General features: G+C 33.9%; 2 protein-coding genes across 3 annotated transcripts in view; one reads left to right on the plus strand and one right to left on the minus strand.

Moving 5' to 3' along the window:
• Window positions 1-34: 34 nt before the first annotated feature.
• On the minus strand, window positions 35-11,311 carry LOC108977334 (integrin beta-PS). Of its 2 annotated transcripts, none has more exons than XM_018946955.1 (9): window positions 11,172-11,311; window positions 8,284-8,810; window positions 7,983-8,211; window positions 5,133-5,217; window positions 2,734-2,904; window positions 2,398-2,661; window positions 1,567-2,318; window positions 996-1,473; window positions 35-852 (listed from the first exon to the last, which is right to left on the minus strand). In XM_018946955.1, the coding sequence occupies exons 2-9, from the start codon at window positions 8,786-8,788 to the stop codon at window positions 787-789; spliced, it is 2,550 nt and encodes an 849-aa protein (XP_018802500.1). In that variant the 5' UTR covers window positions 8,789-8,810; window positions 11,172-11,311; the 3' UTR covers window positions 35-786. The 2 variants fall into 2 exon arrangements, with proteins under 2 accessions (XP_018802500.1, XP_018802499.1); XM_018946954.1 differs by lacking the exon at window positions 5,133-5,217 and adding an exon at window positions 6,385-6,469.
• A 751-nt stretch (window positions 11,312-12,062) lies between these two features.
• LOC108977333 (rho GTPase-activating protein 21) overlaps window positions 12,063-19,734 on the plus strand; it is a gene marked incomplete in the record, with an annotated part of 109,524 nt that continues 101,852 nt past the window's right edge. Inside the window, 1 exon segment of the mRNA XM_018946953.1 lies at window positions 12,063-13,201.

Below are 19,734 nucleotides of genomic sequence, written 5' to 3' on the forward strand. Positions count from 1 at the left end.
CTTTAAACTATTTTCTTATTCGTTTTGTGCTTCGTTAACAGTTACAAATTGAATTTTCGCTATAGCTATATATATATGTATATCTCTTTTTACGCAACTAGGCAATGCTTACATGTGATTTTTATAATTTTGTTATTTTTTTTTTAGGTTAGGAAGAGCTACCACGAAAAATTCTACTCTCTTACGATGCTGTATAGTTGTTTGGCTGTCTGAAGTTTGCATCTGTATATCTGTATGTGAAATTCAAAATAATCAATTTTTTTTTCTTCTAATTTGTATGTGTATATACATATCTAAACTGTATATCATTTCCAAGGCACATGCATTACTGCGCGTTAAGTTATCGCCATTCCTGCTTCAAATCTGTATATATATATTTGTATATGTATATATTAATGGCAGTATAGGGTTGAAAATTATCCTCATTAGGCAAACGTTAGCACACAAAAACAACAACTAAGTGCATTTATAGAAATTTCGACTGTCTAAAAACGCCTAAGCCAAATGCTGTTTACTTATAAAAATTTCAGTTCAGTGCTTGTATTGTTTGCACAGCGTCACAAATAGCTGTTGCTCGCATACATAAGGATATACATTTAGCTTTATGTTTTGTCTTATTTTAAAATATGTAGGTTTCATTTTTCACATATAAATACGCAGCTCCTGTTAGAAACTTCCTTTACTGTATGGCAATTAGAGAGAAATTCGTAACCCAAACAATGCAACATTGCCCAAGCAAATTCCTTATTTGTTTAGCCGTTACTGGCTACGCTCCAGTGGTGAAGCTTACTGACCGGCGTACATTGGGTTCTTGAAAGTAGATGTGGCTTGCTTGTAGATTGGATTCTCGCCCTGTAAAATACAAATAACAATTATTTTAAAGTTAATAAACATTTCCTTCTGTATATTACAAGCTTCGTGACAAATTTAATACATATGTATACCCTGTTCAGGGTATAAAACTAGTTAAAATTTTTTTATGTCAACCAACTTACCGTATCCCACTTGGCGTTCATGCGCTCCTTCTCGAAACGTGCAAACTCACGGCGATCGTGTATGGTCGTCAGTAATTTCCACAAAAGCAATATGGCTAAGCCGACTAAGACGATTGCGGCTATAACGCCCAAGACAATGCCCAACATGAACACTTTTGGTGGACATTCACGCTCCTGCTGTGCATGTACTTCGAGTTTGCCGTTCACTTCGCTATATTTAAATGTATATTTGCAGTCATCTTCGTCAAAGAATATGCAAAGCAATTCATCTTTCTCCTCATCGATAACGATTTTCTCCTCGCCAATGGGCACGAAAGTGTTGCTGCAATTGGCGGCACATTTGTCTTCATCCTTGAATTCACCGGTCTTGTACATTTGACATTGTACACAGTGTTTCAGTTCGAGGCAACGACCCGCGCATGTGGGGCACTTCTCACACACTTTGCCGGAATAACGACCTTCAGGCGTAGATTTGCATCTGCAAGAAATTTGTTTTTGTTTTACAAAGTTATTTGACATAAATTTTGTTAATTTTTATTATTATTAATTTTTCTTGCCGAGAAAGACTTACTTGCAGACACCACATTCACATTCGCCATTTCCCGAACAAAGTTCGCCGCCATTTGGTGGCATGCAGGTGTCAGTCGATTCACGGCAATCACATGCCGAACCTGTCCAACCTGGCTTGCAAACACAGTGACTACACTCGCATGTGCCATGATCAGGTCCAGAGCACAGCACATTCTTACGACGTTCACACGAGAAGTTATCACATTCACAGAATTTGCCGGAAATAATTTCCTCGGGATTGGATCGTTTCTCACATTCGCACACGCCACACAAGCAAGTGCCACGATTATTACAATCCACCTGTGTGGTATTGTCCGCACGACACACCAAATCCTTGTCGCTGCCAGTATGCACATCACTCGTTGAACACTCACAATTGTGACCGAAATGCATATCATCACACTCGCAGACGCCACACATCAGTGTACCGTGATTGTTGCATTTGGGTGAGTGTGCTTCGTAGCCGGTGGTGCCGGGACGTTCGCATGGACAGGAGCAAAGCATTTCCAAATCGATAACCAGACTCTCATTAATGCCAACCGGATAGATTTGTATGACTTGATTCCATTCACGCGGATCCGTTGGGCAAGATGTGACCAAAATCTGTGCAGTGAAATTAACCACATCGCCAACTTTGAGACCGTCACACTTGGCGGTCGGTATTTCGGGGCCGCCATTTAGACAAGCTGAGTGATAAGTGATTTTTATATTGCTTGTGGCGTTGTCCTTCATTTCAATGGCAGAGGAAATTTTCTATGAAACAAACAAAGAAGGAAAAATAGTATTAAATAAAAAATAATTTAAAAAAAAAGCTAATATTTTTTTTACTTACGCTATATTCAGAGCGCACCAAATCGACAACGTTCGAGGAATCCTCCGATAGCACCGCGCTTGAAGAACCCTCAATATGATGCGCTAGCTTCTCATATACCGAATGCTGATTAGCGGTAACTGCGAAAATAACGTTAATTGAATTCTGCTTGACCTTGTGGTTGATTTGTGAGATGCTGGGGTAATCTTGTATGACGGAGTGTGTGTAAAGACCTTCGCCGCTCAAATGACATTCGCCATCGTTGGGTGCAATCACGCCACCAAGCTGAGCGTAAAGAAAACATTTTTTTTTTTTTAATTACGAAATATAAAAAGCTCAGTTTTAAGATATTCATACCTTGCCATCACCGGCATAATGGAAACCAGCATCCGTTGAGAAGACGAGCAGACGACGCGCTTTTTCACGCCAACCGATTTGCTGACGGCAAACAATTGCCTGCATAATAGCATCGAAACCACCCTCAGGTGCATCCAAATTACCGGACACAGCAGCACGACTCACTTCAGACTAAACAAGTCCGTTAGATGAGGAGAAGCAGAGGATTAGTTTAAGTTATAAGATTTTAACAGAGAAATGTTAACTATGTTTCTTTTAACATTCTCTGGTTTTATAGGCTTTATTTTTTGCTGATGGTACACTCTTTAGAGAAAATATTTTGAAAGAATTAGTAGTCTTACAAGGCATAAAGAAATTAGAATATATGTACACCCCTATTACGTAAGGCAATTTGTGTATAATTAAGGTATAATGTCCAGGCTACTATATCTGTATGTATTACGTATGTCTCATTACATAAATCTAACATTTCATTATAAAACTGACATTTCATGGAAATATAGTTGAGCTAATATCGTTTAATTTTCTGAGATAGAGAAATAACTTCAAGCATAATAATTGTGGTAAGCGCACAGTTAGGAATTTTAAAAATATATAAAATTTAGTAAAATCTATATTTGCATTTGACTACAACCCATTTGTCAAAACAAAAACGCATACCAATTCAACGCCCTAGCAGCTTTATCAACGTTGAGATAAGCAGTGCCATGATGTCACAGTAAGCATTTTTCTATTTCAGGGGTTTTATTTATCAAATGGCGTGCAAAGTAAATATATAGATAAAAATTCACACAAGGAATTTCACTGTTTGCGATGGACTCGAAACGAAAAGCGTGAAATCGAATTGCTTTTCAATAGGAATTTGTATGTGAAATGCGAATTCAATACATGGAATGTATTTGTATGTAATATGCACTCCATTTCTATAGAAAGAAACAAGAAAAAAATATAATCTCGCGTTTCTGCATTTCTTATAGCATAAAAGGGAATATAAAGATTTTTATATTGATTTTTATTGGTCAGCTTGTATGACAGTTATATTATATAGTGGTTCGACCTGAACAATATGCTCGGAGATTGTACCGTTATCTTAGACAGTAATCCATGTCGAATTTAGTGAAGATATCTTGTCAAAAAAAAAGTTTCCTATACAAAAACTTGATTTTGATTGCAGTTCGCTTCCTTTCGGTGTTACAATTTTTATGGCAAACTTAAACATGTTTGGGGTATAAAATAATATTATATAAAATATTTTAAACAATCCTAGAGATAATTACAGATACAAAACGAAAAGCTGATTGGATTTCTTTATCAGTATTTGGGAATATGAAATGAAATAATGAGATCTTTAAAACTATAAAAATATACGGTTACATTATTAATTATAAATTTTAATATAGAAATTAGGTAAATTATGTTTTTTGTGTACCTTTTAGTAAAAAATAAAGAGTATTACTCAAGTTTTTAACATTATATGTAAACCTTTTAACTATTTACAAAAAAAAACTATTTTTATAAATTTTAAATTTTTAACCAAATTAATGACTAATAGATTTTTTCACAAAGAGTGTACCATTTTTAATAAATAAGTGAATAAATATTTAAATATAGCAGAAAAGCTTTTAGTTTAGCGAGGAGAAACTGTAGTAACGCATGCCACCACCTACCAGCCAAACAGTTTACATGCAAATTTTAGAGTAAACACCCACGCCAAAGGAATTAGTATGCCAACATAATTTAGGAAAATAATTCTAGCATGCAAATTAAGTACTTTTATGCTGACTGACAGAGTTCATGATTTTATAAAATTGAAAAAAAAAAAAAATTTTAAGTATAAAAAAAATTTAAAAATATTAAAAAAAAAATTATTTAATTTAAATAAAAAAACGTTAAAAACAAATTTTAAAATAAATATTAATACAAATTTTCACTTCAGGGGTGTTTCAATAAGGATTATACATATTCAATTTTTTTTAGCGATAAGGTGATCAACGTCTTCATATATGAATGTACATAATTGTCTGTTATTGACCAGAAATAAAAAAATGTTAATGCCATTTTTATAGTTTTTTTGTTTTCTTTGTAAATTTAAATATATTTAGAATAAAAAACGAAAATGTATTTAAATTTACATATTTTCGCGTTTGCGAGTTTCGTTTTCACATAGAGCCAATATTGCAGAGTTGATTTTGGGAAATTGAAATTAAAAATTTAATATCTAATTTTTAATATAATATTTTTGCAACACATTTGCAACACTGTTATTGGCGCACCCTATATGTAAGTCTAGTTAGCATACAATATTTTATTTATTTTCTATAGCATTTCGAATTAATTATTATAATTTTAATTGAATCTCTATCAGTCAGTTTTCTGTTAAACTTACAACAACAACTTACAGAAAATCGATATGTATCCGTGTTTAAAGCCATAACATTACGATAGCCATATGGTGCAGTACAATTCGTACATGGATGTTCCAAGCTACATACATATATAGTATGTATGCATATGTATATATATTTTAATTTAGATCACATATGGTTAGCGGTAATTTTGTACGTATGTATGCACGAGCATATTGAAAATAGTTGAGATACATAATTTTACGAAACATTCAAATGTGAACGAAATAGAGAAAGAGATACAAAAGAGATAATTACAAAGACTTTTTTTCTGGTTAATGCCAATAATATTTTGTAATATAATTTAATTAGCTATATTTAACTTAAGTCCTCCAATATGTAATTATAATTTTTTTACAAACTTATGTTAAACAATTTAGAATGAATAATGCTAAGTGACTAAAGCAAGTGTAGATATATAGAGATATGTATAAAACAATTAAAATAACAAAAAAATATAATATATACATATATAAAATATACAAAAATGTGCAATAGTACACTGAGTGTCAAAATATTGCATATTGCTTTAGGTAATAATTTTTCAAAATTCAGCACGTGTGCGCGCTGATAATAAAAAGCAAAACTTGCTTTACAATCATTTTTTATAATTTGTAATATGCAATGACATTTTGACACTCAGTTAGAGACATACATAATTCACATGTACGTTGGTGACCAACTGTTGCCACAACAGATCGTGCCCAAAAACAAACACTTATTTACGTAAATATGTATGTATTAAAATATATGTATTATAAATGGTTAATGCGTGCAAATTGACATAAACCATAAACTTCTCATGCATAGCAAATCAGCTGAAAAATCAAAAGCACAAAGTAGAAAGTAGAAAGAAAACCAAACCACCATATAGCAAGGCAGTGTGTATAAAAAAGAACGCGTTAATACAAATATATAGTGGAAATTGAAAAAATATTACTACCATGACAGCATAAATTGGTTAGGTCTGCCCAAAAAACCCAGAAATTAGACAACATTCATGCTAATATTGCTGATGCACTGCGGTCAACAGCAAACACAAAAAATAAAATTAATGCAAAAACAAAAATAAATGACTAAACAACAAATTACATTCATACAAACATAAACGAGTTTAAATATATGTAGGCACGAGATATAAAAAAAAGATATACAAGCAGATGTGCAATAAGCAAGCAGAGTAAAGCAAATAAATCTAAAAGAATGAGGCAAATATACGAAATAATTCCAAAGCATTTCTTCTTACAGTGAACGTTGAGGTATTGGTACTCAGAGGCATATGGTTGCGGTAACCGTACGGTGCCTCACAGCCATCGCAGGGCCTTTCGAGTCTGTTGTTTGTTGTTTTCATTTTTTGATTAGAGTTGTTGTAATTGTAGCAAAATGTGGTTGGTAGTTGGTAATTTGCGTTGTTATTGTGAATTTGGTGGGAGGTAGTTGACATTTTTTTTTTATTGTAGTTTGTTGTTGTTACAGCGCATTAATAACGTTTGGGTTTGTTGTGGTAAGAGCAGCAAGTATGAAGGTGTTTTTGCAATTGATGCAAAATTATTGGTTAGTTGTTGTTTTTATTGTTTTTTATTTTAGTGTATTTATTTATTGTTTATTAATATTTTGTTTTAAATAATTTCCATATTTCGTGTATTTTTTGTGGTTATTCAGGAATCGAATGAAAATTTTCAAATGCGAAACCAATTTGCAATGAACGGCAAACAAAATTGCAACGGCAAATAACAGTAACAAAAGGGAACAAGAAAATCATGGTAGAAAAGATTGAAAAAATATACATTAATATTGTTATTATATTATAGTATACTAAGTAAGTGTTTTAATGGAAATAAAACTTGGATAAATTGTAAGCAAAATTATCAATTAAGTAGGTGTAATTTATTAAAAAAAAAAAGGAATGTACATATCAAAATAAAATTTCTAGTAAAAAATGCATAAGTAATTATCTTATATTAAATCTACTTTGTGTCTACGCCGTAATAAACATTTTTTTTTATTTAAAAAATAAAAATTTTTTAAAATATAATATAACAGCAACTTTTTATCCCGCCATCTGATCAAATTTGACTCAGACTGATACTTTCAACTGTGCGCCTAAACTTAAATGATAAATGTTCTAAACTAGATTCATACAACTTGTTTTTAAGCACATGTGAAGTTTGAGCTTCACATGTCAATTACTGTGTGTTTGACAGCTGTTTATTTACAACGTCAAAAGTTTGTCTCTCGATTTTTACATTGAAAACAAAACATAATTTAAGTTTTCGTGGAACATTGTGTTTTCTATGGATTCATTGAAAATGTTGCAGAAGTGTTTCGGGGAGCCTACTTCATGATTGTCTCATGCCATTCGTTTATCCAACTCTTTAAGGACGATAACGTCGGAAAAGTTAATGAAACAGTGCTTGAAAATCGTCGAGTTGACATGAAAGAAATATAAGAGGATGAACACATTTTGATTAATGCTTTGGGTGCGAATCTTTTGCAAAGTCGTTGTCGAGTAGATATCACAGTTTGTATTGCCTCAAAACCATATTTTTAAGGTATTAATATACGTGAAAAAAACGAAGTTTCTTTGTATGTTCGAGAAATATTTGAACAAATGGTGTTCATATTAAAGAAGGCACGAAGGAAAATTGTCTGATTGTCTGATTATATCGCTTACAATACTGTTGATAGGTAAACAGATGAACAATTTATAATAAACTAAATATGTAAATTAAAAAAAAAAATCTTAATAAAATTTAAGATATTTATAAACATATAAATACAACTATATTAATTAATAGTATATATAAAATTTCCTTTCATTTTAACTGAAACCAGCTTACTCACTTTTTGGGTATAGTTGAGACGTAAGGCATTAGCACCTTGTCGACAAACGAACCAAAGCCCAAACGGAAATTCGAAGTAATATTGCGCATAGTTTCCGAAAGCTTATCGCCCAAAGCCGACAGTTTGTCCTTATCGTCCTCCATAGATTTGGACAAGTCCATCAAATAGTATAAGTCGACGGGATAATCAATAGCTTGCGAGTAGCGCATATTTAACGAGTGCAATTGATCTGAAAGAAAAATGTAAATCATAATCGCGCTCTCCGAAGCAAAAATATATATTTCTTTCAAACAAAACTTACTTATGCGCAACTTGAGGCTCACACGTTGGGGACTGATTTGCACGATTTCGCCACTGGAAGCTGAAGCACCAGAGGCGGCTGCGCTACCATAAGCGCCGGCATAGGACGAACTGGACGATGAGCTACTATATGATGAACTCGCTTCGTATGAACCACCATAACCGTAACCAGCTGTGGCGCTGGCGTTACCACCACGCGTTAATTCACGATTGATAGTAAATTTTTGCTCTGTAAATGGGTTCCAGGTGTACTCCTCTTTGCAATAATTTTTTAAACTATTTTTGAAACAACGTGGTAAATCTATAAAATCGGGTTCCATGCACCAAGCGCAATTTTGTGTTTGTATGCAATCATGGCAGGATGCCTTGTTCACACATGGATCTTGTATGACTTTACCGGCGAGTTGCGCCTCAACTCTAAAAATGCTACTGCAGGCAAATAATGTGGTAAATAACAGAGCCACCAGCCGTTTGGTGGCAGACAGACGGCAGGGATGTGCTAACATGTTTGGCTATAGTTGTCAGAAGCTGTTAAAAATAAAGTAATTGTTTAGATAATGTGATACACTGGCATTAACCGATATAGATCCGTTATTTAATATTTTTTTAATCAAATAATGATAAACATTTTTTAGTTTGAACTTTGTCACACTTATTTTATCATTTTACTTAATAATTTAATATAGAATGATTCAATCGATGAAAATGGGAACATGGTGTCACTTTTTTAAACGATTAGAACCAACTGCTATTCCAAGAGTAAGCTGACGCATAAGTAATACACGAAATACACTGACTTTTGGAGAATCATAGTATATACACATTTATTTAAAAAATAGAAATTAGTTAAATTTGAAACCCAGATGTTTTATTTAACCACAATAAAACGGAACCTGAGATTATGTATTTTTGTTACATAAAATTTATAAATTATTTATTCTTTGAAAATACATTATAATTAATTCATTTATATAAGGAGAAATTCATATATCGAAGTATATGAGAGGAACTTTAGAGAAATTGGCAATTAAAAGTTTTTATTTACTTTTAATGTCTATTTTTCTTTATACGCTAGCGTTGCTGACGTTATTCGATGCTGCTTTTGTTGATTTGGTTGAGACACTCAGCACGAATTCGTATGAATCAAAATGTGAGCCAAAATGACTCATCTGCTATGAGCAGTGCTACATACATACATATGTATATGAGTTAAACGAAAGGTAGGTAGTGTCCAAGAAAATGAAATCACACAGTAAACATAAAAAAAAACTTTGAGAAATTCTACATACATACATATCAACATATTTATGTATAAACTGAAAGGAAGGCTGATAAATAAATGTACAATGTACGAAATATACAATGCACACGCACAGTCGAACATATAAATTTTACAATAAACAATTACGACAGTCCCGGCACGATAACGCCGTCTGAAAGTGTGACGAATAGCAAACCGCCTGTATATACTGGTATTGGAATCGTGCTTTTGCATTATAAATGGATTTTCAATTAATACAATGGGTGCGGGTCTAAAGAGGAAGTGTAATTGTATCTAAATAAAGGCAGGTCAACAAAGTGCTAATAGCACGCAAAAGGGATATCTACATATGTACGTGTGTATATAAGGGACTACATAGTGCGGCGCCTATTGACGCCAACTCAATGACTGACATTAAAATAAAGAAGACGTATTGAATTTAAAAAATACTGGTTTCCGTAGTTTTAATAATGGCTAAACTAGATCTACGCGAAAATACAGTTTGACAAACAAAAACATTAGCAAATACTTGCCAAAACAATTTATGAACAATTTAATAAGTGTATGTAAAATTTATACATACATATACAATATCAAAAATAGTGTCGAGAGGTGTTTATAACAAACCATCTAAGTGAGATCCGTATACCGTAGATATTGTAGACTGCAAGGCTCAAAAGTTTAAAAAGATAACATCCCAGGATTGTATTTTAACCTCAATAAATAATTCTTTTTGCAGTTTAAGAGTTCATAAATTTTATCCTTAACATAATTTTAAAGTACATACGTAAATATTGAATATATGTATGTACATAAACCAAAAACATTGAGGGCATACATATGTATGTGTCTCCTTTCAAAAAACTGAGGCGATGATGTTGGCGCTAGTGGGTTGTATTGGCTATATTTAGCCCACGCATATACAACAATAAGAGCAACACCAACACTCAATTCAAAAACAGCAAATAGCATTGGAGGTACAAAACCAAGAAACTGTGATTAGCGTAAAGTAAGAACAACAACATTGGTAAAATAAATGAGTATCTTATATTGACGACAAACCAATATTCATTCACGGCGACTACGAGATTTTTTGTTTTAATAGACGAAACTCAAAAATCTAGCAAATACAGATATGTGTATGGGTGTATGTTTATTGTGGGCGTTTGTTAACTTGTTCTATATTGTTCATATCATGCACCAGCGCTGAAACTAGCCAATATAAAGGAGTTGGGAATGGGGAGTGGCACTGTTTTCTTATGCATTTATATCTTCCTTGTGCATACAAACGCATGCATGTTTAAATGCAGTGGTATTCTAACGATACGATGACTAATAATTAGTAATTCTGTAGCACAAATGTCTAGGTTTACTTATCAAATCAAGTTTTATTGATGATGCCATATTGGAGTCACTGGAGTTTCTCCGCTATTTGTGTCAACATTCGTTCTTTGTTTTCTCATTTTATAATTGTTTCACTACCACTACCACTTTTTATCGAATTTTTCATGGCTTTCAACTTGAGTTGCGAAATGAATGAAATCACCATTTTTTTATTGTGTATATAAAAGACCGCAAACTTAAATCTTTACATAATTATAAAGACCATAGTATTATTTATCACTTACACTTCTTATTAATATGGAATATTTGCTGATTTTTCGTCGATTCTACTGTATTTAATTATATTTTATTTCCATCAGGGGCTGATATACACCAAATATTTTATACACGAATAACACCTCCAACAAAACCCAACCACACTCGTCGAAATTTTCGAATAATCTGATCAGCGATGGCAATTTGTTGCTTCGAAAATATATTTTTCCACAGGGTTGCACTCAAAATGTCATTGTTTTACTCTAGCAACCAACTGGTATAGACTATTAAATTTTGCGCAGTCAATAAATGTTGTAAATTGTTCAAATATATAAGTTATAGCTATATGCATACTTCAAAAAATTATACTTAAGTTAAACCCCAGTAACTGGTTATTTGCAAATTTTGAATTCAAGGACAAATTAATTCACATAAGTAACTGGTTATATACAAATTTTGAATTTAAGGACAGATTCACATAATAGAAACAGTTATTGATTATCTTCATAACAAATACAAGTCTTTTGAGGTCATGAAATAAAATCTTTGGCTGTACTTTTTTTTATTAAATTTTTACTCATATTAATATTTTGAACAAAGTTACATTGAGGAACGCGAAATAAATTAAAGAATGACACATTATATCGAACGCATTATTATAAATGTGCTATATAATAAACAGTGTTTTTGAGCACTGCAGAAAAGTCAAAAATCCTTTTTCTTTATATTTAAATCATTTTTTAATTGAAAGAGTAATAAATCTTTTTCAAAATATTATGGGTCCAAAATAGAATATAGTTTCAGTTAAATTTAACAAATAATAATTTAGTACGTCTAAAACTCAGGGTTGTTTTTTACGTATGCTGATATAAAATGTCATAACACCACAGCAGCCCTATTTGGTTCGTCCAAGAAGTTTTTTAAAGTGTTTTTGGGCAGCCGAGTTCGCAGTGCAAGAACGAATCGCAGAGAAATGCAAAAGAAACATTAAATAAATCTATAGTATTTAACAAATTAACCAGTACCTAACAATAAATTCTAAATATTTCTTTAGTTATAAACAAAAAACAAGTGTGAATTGATTATCTAAACCGTCAACCGGTCGGAAAGTTGTGTGTGAAAAAATTTCCTTGCTTTTCGCTCTCTCCATGCATTCGCGCATTCGTATCCAGTCCGCGCGGACCTTTCAACCGAAAGTATTTTTTCCCCTCCTTTTTCGCTGCTCTGCACAATTCCAACGTCGACAAAGGTAATGGCAGCAAAAGCAAAGTCAGCAAACGCGCTGCTTCCAGTGTCAAAATGAATCGAGTGTCGTCGACGTCGTTGTTGCTGGCGTTAAGTGAATGTGAAAGAAGAATGGAAAAGTGCACATACAAATATTGAATTGAAGCGAATGATAGCAGAAGTGTAATAATTGCTAGCTGTGCAAAAAAGTTTCCATATATAAATTCTTTCTACAGTTCTGTATATTTCTGTTGTCGTAGCAATAATTACATATATTGAATGAAAAGTTCGAATCATGTAAAAAGTGCTTGTGTAGTTAGATACAAATAAAAATATTAAATGTGTATTGACGTTGATATATACGAAACAGATCAAAAGTTTAGTGAAGGAGGAAGCAAGTTAAAAGTGCAAATGTGAATGTGTGCCGCAAGTCAGGCGAAAAATGTCCAAACGTCCCCCAATTGTCAGTGGCTAGGTCGTCGTCGTAGTCGGTCGTTTCGACATCTCCATATCCTCAACTTTTCGACGTCATAGCGTGACATTTATCAACATTTAGGTTCGGCATTGGCGCCTTCTTATAATAGAACGCTCAGTTTAACGCGGTTGCAACTTTCTTTTGCTGTGTTGCAAGACGTATGCTTCGAGTACCCCAGTATTGAAGTGTAAAGTTTGCTGTGTGTTTGTACTTGTTCTTGCCACCGTGGAAATTTTTGGCAAACTACCTTTTTTAAAACAGGATCGCAGATACAACGAAGTGTCCCTTCAAATCCTAAGAAATAATAATGAATCAACGGAATAAACAATATAAATTGTAAATATAGAATCAATTGTAAAGGTATGTACCTAATTTAACATAAAAGAATATGCATAAGACCTATGTTTATAATTTTTGTTATTTTAAAGAGTTTGTTTGCGGCAACTTAGCACCGCATATCACCATATTTACAAAAAATGGTTTCCGTGTAAAGATTTTTCAATTTTCTAATCTGCTCTTCCCTTAAATTTGCTTTTTTATTATTGATTATCTAACGTTAACTGATACTAAGCTGCTTGTTGCATACATACATACATACATACATATAATATAATATACAGACTATTTTCTTGTAAGAGTAATTGTATTTTACGTTCATGGATAGTTGCTAGTAATAAAATCGGTAATAAAGAAGATAGAAAAACAGCAATCAACTGTAAATTGTATACGATGATGGACTTTGGAATAGATGCCGCAGTTTACACGATATATTTGTACATATACATATGTATGTATTTGAAGCTGTCCGAGTGCTCCAGCTCAGTGCAACTCGATTCGGTCTTTGTTGATTACCTTTCTTTGTTTTATACTTTTGTAACATATTGTCTGTGCTAATAAATCATTCATTCCGTACATTTGCATGCACATCTACGTATATACCTATGTATGGACCACATGTATAGTTTCTGTCCATCTTCACATCAACTGTGCAGCGGCTCTACATGCTACAGTTGATTAGTTCGTCTGTTGAAAATCACGCGGTATATTGTACCGTGCAGCTGTGCGATACAGAGACACCAATTTGCTACCTAAGCATATACCATAGTTACTGCAACTAAGACCAATCCAAGGTTTTATATAATATTTTTTATGGACAGCTCCACGACTTTTACTAATTCAATAAGTTTATGGTAATAATAATACAAAATATTGCAAGTTTTTGTTTTATTTCTTTCTTTTTCTATTGACGTGTAATAATGTGTGTAGCTTAAAATTCGTTCTTGTCAAGTTGTAGTAATTAGATTTTTTTGTTTTGTAATTATTTATTATCATATGTTTTCGTATACCGTGATATAATTCTGCAAATTATAAATATAAATTTTATAATAACGTCTGTTACCCACCTGCTTATATACATATGTATATCTATAGCTGTAGGAAATAAGTTGTGAATATTGTATAATTGCAGTAATGCATATACTGTTCTAGGTTTAAAGTGACTTCTGGCAGTTTTCAAAATTAGTTACAACGATTGCCAATTGTAGATTCTCCCAGATATTTATGTTTATAATTTAATTTTTGAGGCACGTTTCTATAATTTACGCTTCAGTTTTTAATCTATGTAAATTTGTAGGTGTGTACAACTTGTAATAAGAGCTTATCAATACAGTTACCTTTGTAATTTGAAATTATAAATTGTTTTGTGTCCAAAGGCTCGTAACAGCGCTATAATTTGAATAAAAGCTTAGCTGGATATAGAATTATTGCAATTGATGTTACTGGCGGCAGTGTATCATAAACAATATGCAATTTTGAATGTACAAATGTTTGTAAACACATAAATTACTAAATGATTAAAGGCCTTGACATCATTACACGATTTTAGCCGAATATCACCAGTGAATGAGTAAACGCAAATAATTTTAAACTTTTCAGTTGAGAAACTGGACAGAAATGTATGCACAAAAACAGCATACTCAAGTAAATGCTGTTGCATTAAAGCGTTGTCGTTTTGCTGCCAAAAATACGACGAAGATAGTCAATAATTTTAAAAACGTTCGAGCGCCAGCCCAACCACCCGCTGCCTTAAAGGCGCGTTCACTTCTATGTCGATCGATATTTGACTGCCTACGAGCGTTTGTGCACACAAACATATACACATTTGTGACAAATAGGAAACAGCAAAAAGGTAATGCCATTAAGTGCCTATATGTAGGCATGTACATGTGTACCTGCCAGTCTCAATGTCTGTGCCACTTTGACGCCGCTTCCTGTGTAACCTTCAGCCATTCTGACACTTGCTTAGCTTTGTCGCCATCATTATTATCATTGTCAAAGCTCTAGCGCGCAACTACTATGCTGACGCTTACAATGTACAACAACAAAATTTTAGTCAAAACAGCCAGCGCCCAACACTCATCACCCACCCTTCAATGCTACACATAAATGTGCTGCACACACACATAAACACGTAGGCTAAACTTATGTAGTGTGTTGCTGTTGTTTTGGTAGTTATGGCGACGACTATGGCTACACTGCCCGTTAATGTTGTCCTCCAACGCACAATTCCGTTTCACCCTCGCTTCAGAACGACATGACGTTATGCTGGTCACCCCTACCCCCACTGGCGCCAAACTAACGCTCGCTCATTTAAAACGCAAAATGTTATTAGCTCGCTTACGACGTTTGTACTTGCCATACTTAAAAATCCTTTTGGCCGCCATTCACTGGCACAATAGTGTCAAACACAACAGCAACAATAACGACAACGCTCACTATAAAGTACGCATAGTCGGTCGGTTGGCAGAGCGCAAGAAGGGCAGATAGCATGTGCTTATGTAATGTGAATGTCTTTGCTGGATTCGTCAGCTAATGGACATGGTTGAAACTGGTTAGCTGGTTGGCCTCAATGTGGCTTACTAGGCTGGGAGGAAAAAATCTCGTCCGGCCTTTACCTTTCAAGGAAGAGCGCAAAGCTGAGACTGACACCAGCAGCGGCAGAAAAATAATGATTTCTGTTACAACAAATTGTAAAAGAAATTTTTTTTATAAAAACTGAACAAGAATAACTACTTCAGGCCGTGTGCGTCTGGCCAAGTACCACCAATAAGAAGTGTCCAAACAGTAGTTGTTGTTGCTGTAGCGGCAGAATTATGCCGAGTTGTTTAATTTTTGGTCCAACGGTGTCTATTGGCACCACTAAAAAAAAGCTGCTTTTTATACGCTATATATGCGTATTGGTCTCCCGGCTTTTGAGATATCGATCTAAAATTTTGCACACGCTCTTTTCTTCCCATTAAGCTACACATTTGTTAAAACTGCCAATATATCATCATTATAGCTTATAGCTGCCATACAAACTTATCACTTAAAATCAAGTCTTCGTACGGAAATTTTTTTATTTGACAAGAAATCTTCACGAAATTTGGCATAGACTACTGTCCAAGACAATCTCCGAAGAAATCGTTCAAATCGGAACACTATAGCATACATATATCTGTCATATAAATTGACCGATCAAAATGAAGTACTTGTACGGAAAATTATTTTATTTGACAAGATATCTTCACGGAATCTGGCATAGATTATTGTCCAAGGGTTGGGTACAAACTCCGAAGTTATTGTTAAGCTCGAAGTACTATAGCATATAGATACCATACAGACAGTTATTGTATCGAAACTTTTTTTTATTTGTGAAGGGTATTATATCTGCAGTGCAAGCAAGTTAACGTTTTTTGTTGGGGTTTTGCTTACACATTTGCAGCTTCCTCCTCTTTTTAGCTGCACGCTTCTCGTCTTCTTCCAATTTTCTCGCCGAATGTCATGCGAGCAAAAATAAACTGCAAACAGCAATGCGGACATTAAAATTTTAATTGTTAATTGTAAAGCACACAGCCTAACACACAGGCATCTATTTAGTTAGTCAACCACATTGGCGGTCTGGTCATCCAGGCGCGAGCTGAATGGAGCGCCAGACTCGTGAAACTGTTGTTTAGTTTGCCGGTTTTGCTGTCGGGAATGGATTTTTCGCCATTCAACTTGTCTTATTATAGTTTCTTTCTACTAATTTGTTTTTGTTTAGTTGTTCATTTTGTAAATTTCAATGCGTTTTATTTGCGTTTTTTATTTCGCAAGTACAAGTATTACTCAGGCGGTGGCGTGCTATGGTTGGAGGTGTTATTTGTCGACCATTTGTGAAAAATTCTAGCTAAAGCACCTATACATACCATAAATATCTACCTATATATGTAGGTATATTTTCGCAAATACCGCTTTATCAACACAAAAATAAAAAAAATTGTAAATAACAAATAAATGTGATATCCCACGGGGTTTGATAAGGCGGCCATGACTATGGTAATGGCGCAGCAAACAAATTTTATTTCAATGCCTTCAACCTCATTTATTTTCTGTCATTCGGTATTTTGCGTTGGTTAAAAATTCTGTGCGTACTATTTTTCGGTATTTCGAACTCAATTCTTGGTTTCTTTGTTGACAGTAGTTAATATGATCATTAAGGTGTAAGGCTAAGAATGATGGGAATAACCTTATAGACGAAACAAAATTTAAAATTTCCGGTTATTCCCTTCTGCGAAAAATTTTCCGATTTTTTTCTCACAGTGATCGCACCTGAACAGAAAGCCCCGGTTACTGTATCTATTAACTCCAATGATTTTGAAAGGCAGCATATACCCAACACTTTTTAAGAAAATTCGATTCTGTTTTTTTTTGCTAAATTTTATTAATTTTGTTGTTCTATAGTTGCTATTTGATCTTATATAAGTATATGTTATATTATGCTATCTAATCAAAAATAGCCCGGATAATAAAAATTTTTATTATCGACCTCAAAACAGATTTCTGAGGTTACACTGGCTTAAGCTTACGCTGGCTTTCAGTCCCTTCAGCGAATTTTGGTTTCCGCTCATTCGGATTATGTTCAGGCACCGTTTCCATGTTATCGTTCGAATGGACCAGTCCGTGTCGAATTTGATCTTGAGCTTATATAAGGTTTAACCTGTATGGGCAAAGCTTTCACCACATTATTACCAAACTTTGATTTAGGATACCCCTCGAGAAAATAATTTAGAGGCGTCAAATCGCATGGTCTTGGCGGCCATTTGACTGGACTGTTCCATGTTTAGACGTTAAACTTGAAGCAGCGCACCGTCTTGTTGGAAATAGAAATCGTTCGCGTCGATTTCCTCAATTTTTGGGGGAAAAGTCGGGTAATATCGTTTTATAGCTGTTAATGGTAACGGCATTTCCTGTCACATTTCGAAAAAAACAAGGACCGATAATGCTGCCATACCACAATCCGCACAAAGGGGTAAAATTTTGGAGATGCACTGCGTTTCCTGCAACAGAAGACGATTTCAATCTCCCCAATAGCGGCAATTTTGTTTATAGTCGAAGCAATAATGCTAGAAAATGGCCTAATCTGGAAAGATGATTTTTCGATTAAGGGGAATTTGCGAATTTTTCGGAGAACTTGTATTTGCGTAATAGTCTCGTGCAAATTCCAAGCGTTCTATAAGATATGATGGAATGGCAAACCTTACCACACTGACAAAATATATTACAAAACTGTGAAAAATACATGGATGCCACGCTGTAGCTTTCATCACATTAGTATCAAACTTTAATAACATTATTACAAAACTTTTGCCACTTTAGCATGAAGCTTCCATCACATTAGTATCTTTCAAACTTTCATAACATTATTACAAAGCTTTCACCACATTAGTATGGGGCATTCATAACAATAGTAATAGTAGTAGTTATATAAACTTCTTAGCGGCTATAATGCTTCAATAGAGAAGTAGTTCGCAGTGAAACTCATTTAAGCAAAATTTTGAAGATAATATTCGTCATTCAACCAAATGACCTTCAAATATTTAACTTGTAGGTTTATCTCAAAAATGTTTTGATAAGATTTGTGCATGACAATAATATGATAAGCGTAGTAAAAGCAAAATTATAAGTTTCGAAGTGCACACATAACTCTTTGCTGAATTTCAGCCACAGGAAGTGCACCCAGACAAACATTTACATCAAGTTTTTATAAGTTTATGTGTATGTGTGTGTTCAAGAGCACTTAAAACTAAAAAAAAAACACAATTGGTGAAACAGATATGCCAATTTAATTATAAAAAGTGAAAACATAAGAAAAAATAAATATAAAAAACCAAATCACAAGGTAATAATATGCACAAAAAAATCCGTATTCGATCTATGTTGAGCATTTTTGGCTTTTTGTGTTTAGCATTTTGTAACACATGTTCTTGTCTTAAGACGACTTGTATTATATATGCGGCTTTAACAAGCCAGGTGTCAGCGCTTATGGGCAATTTCAGCACTTTTTATCTACAAATCATATCACATTTCATGCTAAATATGTCACGGTCGTGCACGGACCATGACAAAAGGAGAGCCTGTCGATTTATCGGCTTGTGCTACAATAAAAAATTTAAATGGAAAGGAAAAAATTAAAAAATTATCGAAATTGAAAGTCTTAAATTCGGAAATTGTTTGTAGTAGCCACGTCTCCCCAACGGAGTGGAGGCCTTCCTCTTTCTTTGCTTTTCCCGGCGACTGCTGCGTTGAATACTTTCAGAGCTGGAGTACCATGACAATCAGCCGTATTCGCTGAAATATAGTCGTATAACTCGTAAAGTTTATCGTTCCATCGACTGCGGTATTTGCTGTTTGCCATTGCTCAAAGGACCATAAATCTTGCGCAGAACTCTTATCTCGAAAACTCGTAAGGCCGCCTCATCACATGTTGTTATCGTCCATTCCGCTGCACCGGGGATGATGAGTAACTTGTAGAATTTGGTCTTTGTTCCTCGAGAGAAGACTTTACTTCTCGATTGCTTACTCAGTCCGAAGTA

This window comes from Bactrocera latifrons, unplaced genomic scaffold (assembly GCF_001853355.1).
Source record: "Bactrocera latifrons isolate USDA-ARS-PBARC rearing strain unplaced genomic scaffold, ASM185335v1 scaffold_87, whole genome shotgun sequence".
NCBI classification, from domain to species: domain Eukaryota; kingdom Metazoa; phylum Arthropoda; class Insecta; order Diptera; family Tephritidae; genus Bactrocera; species Bactrocera latifrons.

Bases quoted from the DNA above. Each gene is read 5' to 3' on its own strand.
- LOC108977334 (XM_018946955.1), bottom strand. From the start codon at position 8,788: ATGTTAGCACATCCCTGCCGTCTGTCTGCCACCAAACGGCTGGTGGCT. The intron at 8,212-8,283 runs GTAAGTTTTGTT...TTTTTCTTTCAG, and splicing joins GAGCCTCAAGTTGCGCATAA to ATCAATTGCACTCGTTAAAT. The intron at 2,905-5,132 runs GTAAGTTGTTGT...GGACTTGTTTAG, and splicing joins CGGATACATATCGATTTTCT to TCTGAAGTGAGTCGTGCTGC.